The 11,041-nt window shown below is 41.3% G+C and overlaps 1 protein-coding gene across 1 annotated transcript in view; it reads left to right on the plus strand.

The window, feature by feature from the left end:
• The window catches only part of LOC122029266 (brain acid soluble protein 1-like), a 29,109-nt gene extending 20,269 nt beyond the window's left edge, over nucleotides 1–8,840 (plus strand). The window contains exon 2 of the mRNA XM_042588224.1: nucleotides 8,815–8,840. Coding sequence (XP_042444158.1) covers nucleotides 8,815–8,840 — 26 coding nt within the window. The remainder of the gene's footprint in view (nucleotides 1–8,814) is intronic.
• Nucleotides 8,841–11,041: the final 2,201 nt, after the last annotated feature.

Here is an 11,041-nt window from a genome sequence, read left to right on the forward strand (position 1 = left end):
ATTTTGGAAATAGTGATTTTAATCTTAATTGGCACAATTTAGGAAAATCATAAGAACTACCAAGTTGGGAGTTTGGTATGCTCTTAAGAGATTAAAGGCAATCCGGGCCTTAATTTAAAGTGCTACTCTTGTGAAAAAATGAAATATGCCAACACTTGAGGAATATGATTAGTTTCAATTGGCATAAATTAATCAAGAGAATTAGAAATGCCAATTCAGACTTTGGCATTTTCTTGAAGTGCTTTGGGCAATTTAGGTTAGATTTAAAATTAGCTAAGGGTTAAGGTTACTTAGATAGGTAATCTAGGTATTTTATTTATGCTAATTTGCCATGATTTCTTGCTCATTATATGCCATGACATCATGTTGATTTTTGCATTCATATTTTATTACGAAAAACACAAAAATAGCATGTCATGACATACATACATCATGTAGTTATAGGAAATATTCTTTTGAAAAATATTTCTTTTTGATGTATGCCATAACATTATCATGAATTATATTTATTTCTTTAAAATTAAGGACAAATGACATTTATCAACAAGTAATATCAACAAATGACATCCTTGGTGGATGTCTATTATTCAAAAATGTCTAGATAGATATGCATGATCCCTAGACTAGGGCAAAACCAAACTTTACATCTCACAAAGACCCATAAGGGACATTGTATGTGTTTTAGTGCACATTAGATACAAGTGAGAAGTTAGGATGATGAACAAAACTTAAGATGTTGATGTAGTGCATTCTTTTGAGTTTTAAGTTCATCAAAACACATAGGTATGTGTGTTCCCATCATTGGGAAAGCTAATGAATAAGTCGTGTGCATTAAGCCCAAGGAACATGGTAGGATATTGGTTTTGAAAATCATTTTAAAATATTTTTGGAAAACCTTGATGAAGACTATCTTTTGATAGTGATCATCATTGAATAGTTGAGCACAAACTAGAAGAAAACACTAAAGTTTTTGCAAGTTCTCTAGTTTGTGTTAATCTTAGAAAATATGAATTATTTTCTTACAAAATTATTTTTCCATGATAATATATGCCTTAAATAATGTCTACACAATTTTCATAATTTTTGGATTTTTGTAAAATTTTCTAGGGGTTTCTGAAGTTGACTGAAATGGAATTTCAGCAACTATCAGAACTCCAATCGATCATCTGATCGATTGGAGTGCCTAAATCGATCGGGCGATTGATTGAGAAGGCAAATCTCGTGAGCAAAAGCTCGCTAGATCGATCAGTCGATCAATCCAGACTGGCTGAATCGATCAGTGGATCGATTCAAGGTAGTTCAATCGATTGGGACTCAACTCCAATCGATTGAGGAAGCTGATTTTGGCTGGGAAAGCCTGATTTTAGCATTCCAAACTAGGTTTAGTCTAGGAAACCATTTATAACCCCTCGAAATACATTTGTATACATAAAAAGGGTGTTTTCGTGTTGAAAACAATGATGGATTGGTTGAGGAAGATTAAAGTGAAGTTTAGGTTGAGGTTTGCTTCAATATTGAATTCTTGAACCTCAAAACTTCTAAATTTGGGTTTCCTAAAGGTTTAGGGATTCCAGGTCATTGTTGGTGCAATGACAGAAGGTATGACCATGTCTTTAGGGGGAGCTACTCTTTAAGGACATGAAAATTATTTTTCATACACCTTGGAAGGTGGTTAACCTTCTTTTAGAGAAAATGCTCAAGGTTGGCCATTGGGATTTAATGGGGAGTGGATATCCTCATTGTTAAAGAGGTGTTTGCTCATGGATGAGCATTCGATACAAATGAAGGGTATGAGACCTTCATTTGGGTTATTCAGGTGGTTAATGCTCAAGGGTGAGCATTGATGATAATGAAGGGTATGTGTTCTTCATTATCGTATTGATCACAACGAGTGAAGTTGTGAACAACGATAAGCAACTCTTCAGGGGGAGAGGTTGTGGTTAATGTGTGCCCATAGATGGGGGCATGTTTATGATGTGTGCCAATAGGGGGAGAATGCATGGTTAAGTTAGGCCTTTAGTACCTAAAGGGGGAGTTTGCCCTTTAGAAAAGGAGAAGAATGAAGGGAACCATCATTCAAATATTGGCATAAAGGGAGTTGAGGCTATGGGATTAGCCTAATTTCCTAACTTAACATGTGGTATTGTCAAACATCAAAAAGGGGGAGATTGTTGGTGCAATATCCTTTAGGTCAAGGTTGACCTGGTTGACCAAGCTTGAGTCTTGGTTTGGGTTTCGATGTTTGATAATATATTGGGTTTAGATGATATGGACAATGCAGGTGCAGTTGTTCATTTGGGGAGATTGTTGATACAATTCCCGTTTGGTCAAGGTTGACCAGTTGAGATGTGAAGGAAAGTCAAGTAGGTCAAAGGATGACCGGATACCTGACTGGAAAGTCCTGGTCAGTGAAGCCAGGTAGAAGAAAATCCTAGTGAGTGAAGCTAGGCAGATTGGAAGTCCTAGTGAGTGAAGCTAGGCAGTATGAAAGTCCTGGTGAGTGAAGCCAGGCAGAAGAGAAGTCCTAGTGAGTGAAGCTAGGCAGATTGAAAGTCCTAGTGAGTGAAGCTAGGCAGTATGAAAGTCCTGGTGAGTGAAGCCAGGCAGAAGAGAAGTCCTAGTGAGTGAAGCTAGGCAGATTGGAAGTCCTAGTGAGTGAAGCTAGGCAGTATGAAAGTTCTGGTGAGTAAAGCCAGTCAGAAGAGAAGTCCTAGTGCATGAAGCTAGGCAGATTGGAAGTCCTAGTGAGTGAAGCTAGGCAGTATGAAAGTCCTGGTGAGTGAAGCCAGACAGAAGAGAAGTCCTAGTTAGTGAAGCTAGGCAGATTGGAAGTCCTAGTGAGTGAAGCTAGGCAGATTAGAAGTCCTAGTGAGTGAAGCTAGGCAGTGTGAAAGTCCTGGTGACTGAAGCCAGGCAAGGGAAATCCAGATGGGTCAATGTTGACCAGACATTTAGTGAAAGTCCAAGTAGGTCAAAGGGATTGACCGGATACTTGGCACAAGGAAGAAAAGTCCAAGTAGGTCAAAGGGATTGACCGGATACTTGGCAAGAAGAGAAAAGTCCAAGTGGGTCAAAGGGATTGACCGGGCACTTGGTGAGAGAGTCCTAGCTGGTCAAGGGTGATCGGATGCTAGGTTTGATGTACCAACAGGTCAAGGTTAATCGAATGTTGGTTTGGGGGGCTTGGGACTTGGTTTTGGGTAAAAACCAGCAGCTGGATCGATCTGCCGATCGATTGGCTGGAGCCCAATCGATCGGCCGATCAATTGGGGAATCCCCGCGAGAAGCCTTCGTCCCAATCGATCAGTGGATCGATTGGGAGGCAGTCGCGAACGCAAAGAAACCTGCTGGATCGATCATCTGATCGATCCAGAGGTCCCAATCGATCAGTGGATCAATTGGGAAGCTGCGATTTGTCGCGATAAGTCCTGGTTCGATCAGCCGATCGATCCAGGCAAATTACCAGAGCACAGAGGCACTCTGGATCGATCAGTTGATCGATCCAAAGCCTCCCCTATCGATTGGGAGCAATCCAATCGATCGGGATCCGACCGTTGGCGTCGTTTATAGCTGCAGGCGTTTGATTCCTTCGGAGAACTTCACCGATTCATCTCAGATCATCACATTGCTCCCACAGCTTCTCCAAAAAGTTCAGATCGCCAGTTCTTGAAGGTTCTTGGAGGTTTTCCAAGTCAAGAGGTGGATCTACAGCTGAAGAAGAAAGCTAGGGTTAGGGTTTTCTTATAAGCTTGTGCTGTATTTTGTTTCCCTTTCCTTTTCTTCTTATAGTGTGAACTTGTAGGGCTTCTCCACCTTTGGTAGTTACCATAAAGGAGGGTTTTCATAGTAGAGGGTGCGTGAGTGTGTGGATCCTTGGATTAGTCACCTCTTGTGAGGTGGATACCAAGTAAAATCCATTTGTTAGCATTGTATGTGTTTATTTCCTGTATTTCCGCTGCACATCATCAAAGAAACAAGCAACGAAGAACACGAAGCGAACGACGAGCTATTCACCCCCCCCCCCCCCCCTAGCTACATTTTGGTCCCAATAGAAAATACTTTTCAAACAAACACAACGTCGTCACAATTTCTATTTGTACATTATCCAACTTCGAGGCATCTATTACTTTGTTACATAACACATTGAAGAAGAAACAAAACCTTGTGATAGCGTTGATAGGACCGATGATCACGGCTAGAGAGGGGGGTGTGAATAGCCGACCCCAAATCTTCGTGTTTCTTCCTACGATTAGGGTTAGCGCAACGGAAATAACTAAATAGAAACGAGACGAAGATGATCAAACCTTAGACGCAGCGATGTAACGAGGTTCGGAGATGATACTCCTACTCCTCGGCGTGTCCGTAAGGTGGACGAAGCCTATCAATCCGTCGGTGGATGAGTCCCCGGAGAACCGGCTAATATATACTCCTTGTGGGTGGAGAAACCTCGCCACAATAACTTGCAACAACAAGAAGGAGTACAAGAAATACAAGTAGAAAGACAAGAACAATGTACAAACACTAACTCGCCTTCTCGTCGACTGCCTGTGAAGCAACAACTTCTCGGACAACAGCAGCAGCTGACCGTCGACTGGAAGCTCACACGAAGCTTACTGGGGAGAGCTCAAACAAAGCTCAGATCGCAAGCAGCAGCAAGCTAGAAGAAGGAGAGGAAGAAGAGAGACTCAGCCCTGTAGCCCTCGACCTCTTTATATTACCTGTGCCTGCGAAGAACCTGCAACGAAGACAGAAGACGTAGAACCTAGCCATTGTTTCTCACAACGGCTAGATCCAGACCGATCAGGCTTCACCCTGATCGGTCTGGGCCTTGCCTAATCGGTCGTGGGGACCGATCAGGTCCTGTGCTGATCTATCCCCAAACCGATCAGAAGGCCAGGAGGGATCTGATCGGTCCTGGACCGATCCACCTCGTGTGAGCGTTCCTGATCGGTCTGGGACCGATCAGGCTCCATCGATCGGTCCCCGACCGATCGATCAAGAAGCCCACGTAACCATGATCGCGCATTTGTTATCGATTGGTCACCGCATCGGATACACAACGATATCTGGATCGATGCGGACCGATCGAGCAATTTTGCCCAAACCAAGTTCCACGCCTTCCAAACCAATATCCGATCAACCTTGGCCTATTGGTATCTCATGCTTAGCATCTGGTCACTCCCTTGACCTGCTAAGACTCACCACCAAGTGTCCGGTCAATCCATTTGACCCACTTGGACTTTTCTCTTCGTGTCAATTATCCGGTCACTCCCTTGACCTACTTGACCCTCTCAATACCAGATGTCCGATCACCCTTGATCCATCTGGATTTTCCCTTGCCCGGATTCACTCACCAGGACTTTCACCTAGCTTCACTTACTAAGGTTTTCACCTGGCTTCACTCACCAGGACTTTCCAACTACCTGGCTTCACTCACCAGGACTTTCCCATTGCCTGGCTTCACTCACCAGGACTTTTCCCCGTGCCAAACTCCCTGTTTGGACTTTCCCCGTGCCAAGTCTCCATACTTGGACTTTCCGCGTGCCAAGCTACCTGCTTGGACTTTTCCCGAATCAGGTCAACCAGGTCAACCTTGACCTAAGGTTGCACCTACAATCTCCCAAACACCTATTCTTGTCAAACATCAAGAATACAACTCTCTTCTCGTCAAACATCGTCAAACATCAAAACACAACTCGAGTCAGGTCAACTCGAGTCAGGTCAACCAGGTCAACCTTGACCTAAGGTTGCACCAACAATCTCCCCCTTTTTGATGTTTGACAAAATCCAAAATCAAGTTAGGTTAACCCGATAACCTAACTTAGGTTTTCCAATGTTCTTCCTTGAACATTCTTCCAAAACCTACACTCTCCCCCTTGGGACATCTCTCCCCCTTTTTGACACACATCAAAAAGAGGGAATCAAGGTCAAGAGTTTCTTCCTAATGAAAGTCCCATACCTTTCATTGAAACCCTTAATTTCTCCCTTGATACTAAACTCAACACTCAACGTAGTGACAATCTCATATCACTAATCCTCAAAAGTCTTAAGGAGTAAAAACTCCCCCTAAAAGTCAACTCCCCCTTGACAATTAGTTAAGACTCCCCCTAAAGGTCAACTCCCCCTTGATTATTGCACCAACAATGTCTTGGAGAGTTTCAAACCTTTAGAAACCCGAAACTCAACTCCCACAGCTGAAATTTCAGACCACAGTCGAAATTCAGCAAATTCAGCATGCCTGATCGGTCACCGGACCGATCAGAACCCCTCTGGATCGGTCCCCAGACCGATCCAGCCTTCCCTGGATCGGTCCAGTGACCGACCCAAGTTCAGATCAGGCGGTTTCTGATTTCTTCTCTCCCGAAATTCAGAAACTCACAACAAATTCTAGAAAATTCGAAAAATTGTGAAATTTTGAGGATACATTCCTCGTACCATATACTGTCAAGGAAAAATAGTTTTCTATGAAAATAACTTTCATTTTTCAATCTTGATACAAAGTTCAAAAGACTTTGAAATAGTTCAAAGTTAAGTAAACTTTGTATCACAATGTTCAATGATGAATGCTATCACTAGAATGGCTTCATCAAGGTTTTTCAAATCAATTTTGAAATGATTTTTAACCCTTTAATTTAGGACCACAATCTTAGGGCTAAATGTACATGACTTGTACATAAGCTTTCCCTATGATCCTCCTTCTTGAATTAGTCTCATCTAGGTACAAGAACTATGCACCTTGATCCTAACTCATGATCCTAATATCTCACACACATCTAAGGTGTATCAAACACATCCAAGTCAATTTTGATGTGAGATATGGGTTTAGGTTATCTTAGGCTAGATTCTCATGCATTTTCTAAACATCAATTTGATCTCAATATCAAATTGTGTTTCTATCCTTAAATCAATTTAAATTGATCATTAATGCAAGAGATGATGACATGACATGAAATAATATCATAAATAGAAGCATGTGCCAATGTCATGATGTCATGGCATAAAGTTTGAAACTTAAATAAACATGACATAAAACTAACCTAAGCATTATCATGACATTTCAAAAGATAAACTTAAATATGATGTCATGACATGTGAGGGCAAACAATCATGGCAAGATTTAGCATGAATAAGACATACCTAGATTACCTATCTAAGTATCCTTAGCCTTAGCTAATACTTAAGCTTTAACCCTTGATTGCCCTAATATGCCAAAATCCTAATTTTGATACTTCTTGAACTCTAGATTCATTCATGCCACTTAAAGATCAAATTTATCCTCAAATCTTGGCATGTTTCATTTTTCCTCAAGAGTTCTCTAGATTTTCCCAAATTGTGCCAATTGAAATTGACATCATCATTTTCCATGATGGCACATTTTACTCTTCCAAGGAGTAAATATTAATGATTGTTCCATTTCATTTTCAAAGGTTCCCAAAAACCTTGAAAATGCCCCTTGAGTGTCAATTTCCTCAAAGTTGGGTTAACTACCCTTCTAATCGGAGTTGACACTCTCTAACCCATCTATGGGGTAAAGAAGATGCTCCTAGGTACCCAATACCTATTTGAGCTCATTGGGTTCACTAAATATTCACTAGGGATAACTTCCCTAGCAACCCTCCTAATGACCCTCTTAGGCTTTAAAGCCTTGGTCATTTGGGACTCATCAAGATCAACTCTAGGGGTGACTCCCCTTGTGACCTTGGTGGTGGTCTTCCTAGCCCTAGAATTTGTTCCATAATCGAATGGAACATTATGATAAGTGGGCTTGACCACTTGGGACTTAGGTTTGTGACCCAAACCTCTCTTGTCCTTTGACTTGGGTTTTTGACCCTTAGACCCTAGAGTTGACTTTTCTAAGTTCTTAAGAGCCTTTTCCAAAGTATCAAGTCTTGACCTCAAGACTTGATTCTCCTTCTCTAATACCTCAAGTTTTAATTTATCATTATTCCTTGAGGTATTTCTAGGCATATGTCTAGATGATTTGGGATTTCTACCTAGGTTCTCCTTAACCTTAGATGAGTTAATCCTAGTGTTATCATTTCTAGCATTGTCCTTACCTAGACTAACATGCTTGGCACCTAAGCACATATGTTGATTTCTATGATTATCATGCTTATCATTCTTGACAATTGCAATAAGACTACTAGCATGTATCTTATTAGAAGTGCAAGAATGAACCTTAGAGGATACCTTATGGTTTGCCTTCGCTCCCCCTTTACACGTGCTTGATCTTTTGTCCTTGTGAGATTGTCTCCCCCTTGGACATTGACTCCTATAGTGTCCCCGTTGCTTGCATTGGAAACACACCACGTGCTCCTTGCCCTTGCGTTTTGGGACTCCGACTTCCTTGATCTTTGGCGCCGGTGGAGTCTTCACTATGTGAAAAATGACTTTTTACTTCGTTGATTACCTGAAGTAAAAGACCTATTTTTACCGAAGTAGACACGCGTGTAGTAAAAAGATTCATTTTACTTCGGATAAACTCCGAAGTCGTAGGCCCAGAAAAAACGAAGTCGTATTGGGTGTCGGGTTCGGACATATTACGAAGTAAAAAGTGCATATAACTTCGTCGGTTTTTAAAAACACCTAAGTAATTAATCTTTTTCGACTTCATCGTTTAGTATTTGTTGTGAAGTAATATACCTACTTTAACTTCGGTTAAAAATGAAGTAATGGATTACTTCGTCATATATCGTTAATTCCTGAAGTAATTATCGATTAAATTACATTTAACTTCGTTCTGGATCGAAATAATAGATAGATATTACTTCGAAATTTTTGGTAATAATTGAAGTAGTTGATACTATTTTACAGCAACAAATTGTGAATTCAAATTTTGAATTTGAAATGACGTGCCTTGACTGAATTCAATTTTCGACTTTCAAATGCCGCAAATGCCGTGTCTTGACTGAATTTCTTTGACTGAATTCAAATTTCAAAATTTCAAATGTCGTGCCTTGACTGAATTGCTTAGAATGAATTCAAATTTTGTATTTCAAATGTCGTGCCTTGACTGATCTCGACTTTGGAAAATGCCGTGCACAGCTCCAGCGGTGACGTGCCATTCTTGAAACCACTGCCCTCCCTGTTCATTTTGACTTTCGGGGTACAAAATTTGAATGCAACCTCTCTTGCCTTGCTGGCCACGGTTTCCAAGGTTGCCAGTCTTCTTCCCCAAGACTTCACCGGAGAAACCTTTGAAGGTCTGCTGGCCACCAGAAGCAGTTGCCGTCGCCGGAAATTTGTGTTCCTTGCCTTCCCACTGACCAGTGAGGACTATGGCAGCCCCCACCACTGGTCTCATCACGATCCACAACAACAAACCAAATAAAGAACAACCGAAAACAGAAGTATCTACTCCAAGAAAGCATCATGAATCAGCCCTTTAGGTAATGACCTCGTAAACATAGAGACTGAAAAAAAAAGCAAAAAAAAATTCCAAACACTTGTCTTTGTTGGAAGAATAGCACCAAACCTACAACAAATTGGAGATCGTCTAAAACATGATTTTGCAAAATAAAGGAGGAGAAAAAGAAGAAGAATAAGAAAAAGAAATCGAAGGAAAGAAACCTGGACCTCAGCCTTCCGCCAGCTCTGTCAAATTGAAAACATACGGTATATCTCAAACACTTGCAACCTAAACCCTGCGTAAGAAAGTTCAAGTTGTCAAACCTTATTTCGGAAGCCCTAACGAGGAAACCTTCGTCTCTGTTGCCTAAGACTCCAAATCGGAAGCCCTAACGAGAGGGAACGGAGAGGACTGAAATGAAGGGGAAGGAAGAGGAGGTCCAACCTTATTTCGGCAGAGGGAAGCCCTAACGAGAGGGAACGGAGAGGACTGAAATGAAGGGGAAGGAAGAGGAGGTCCAACCTTATTTCGGCAGAGGGAAGTTAACGAAAAAGTGGGGGGAAATAAAAGTGGTCTCAAATAAAAGTTAACTCTTGTACTATTACTTCGGAGTAAACACTAAAAATTTTATTCACGACGTTACTACTTCGGTATTTAACAACTTTTCGAAGTAATAGCTTATTTCAGTTTAAAGCGAAGCCCGCGTTTTTAAATATGCGAAGTCTATATTTGTATATACTTCGTCAGTTTTTTCAGCGAAGTTGCTTATACACTTTTACCTCGTATATTTAAATTGATGAAGTAAATCGTGGCGAAGTAAAACGTCGTTTTTCACATAGTGCTTCTTAGTCTTCTTTGGACATTTACTCTTGTAATGTCCAAATTCCCTACACTCAAAACACATTATATGCAATTTACTTGAACTTAAAGTGTTTGAGTTACCTAGGGTTGAGGATGGATGTATGCTCTCTTCTTCATCCCTCCCGGAGGTAGAAGCTTCTTCTTCGTGCTCCGATCTTGAAGAAGAACTCACCTCCTCTTCTTCTTTAGATGTTGAGTAGCCCTCAAATTCTAATTCCTCACCTCCATGATGTGAGCTACTTGGCTCACTAGGCTCTTCTTCATGGCTTGAAGTGGGGCTCTCCTCATGGAGTTTGACCAAGTTGTTCCACAACTCCTTGGCATTATTGTATCCTCCTATCTTACACAAAATATCATTAGGTAAAGAAAATTCAATGATTTTCGTTACCTCATCATTGATGGTTGATTGGTGGATTTGCTCCTTGGTCCACTCCTTCTTCTCTAGGGTTTCTCCTTTCTTGTCCATCGGAGGCTTGAAACCTAATTGAACACAACTCCAATTTTCAAGGTTAGTCATAAGAAAATACCTCATTCTTACCTTCCAATACGCGAAGTCGCAGCACTCGTAGAAGGGTGGAAACGTGATGTCTTCTCCGAGTCGATCCATTCTCTAGCTTGTGCTCCTCCAGGTGTTAATCCGACGAAGAGCAACCTTGCTCTGATACCACTTGATAGGACCGATGATCACGGCTAGAGAGGGGGGTGTGAATAGCCGACCCCAAATCTTCGCGTTTCTTCCTACGATTAGGGTTAGCGCAACGGAAATAACTAAATAGAAACGAGACGAAGATGATCAAACCTTAGACGCAGCGATGTAACGAGGTTCGGAGA

This window comes from Zingiber officinale, chromosome 1B, assembly GCF_018446385.1.
Source record: "Zingiber officinale cultivar Zhangliang chromosome 1B, Zo_v1.1, whole genome shotgun sequence".
Lineage (NCBI taxonomy): Eukaryota > Viridiplantae > Streptophyta > Magnoliopsida > Zingiberales > Zingiberaceae > Zingiber > Zingiber officinale.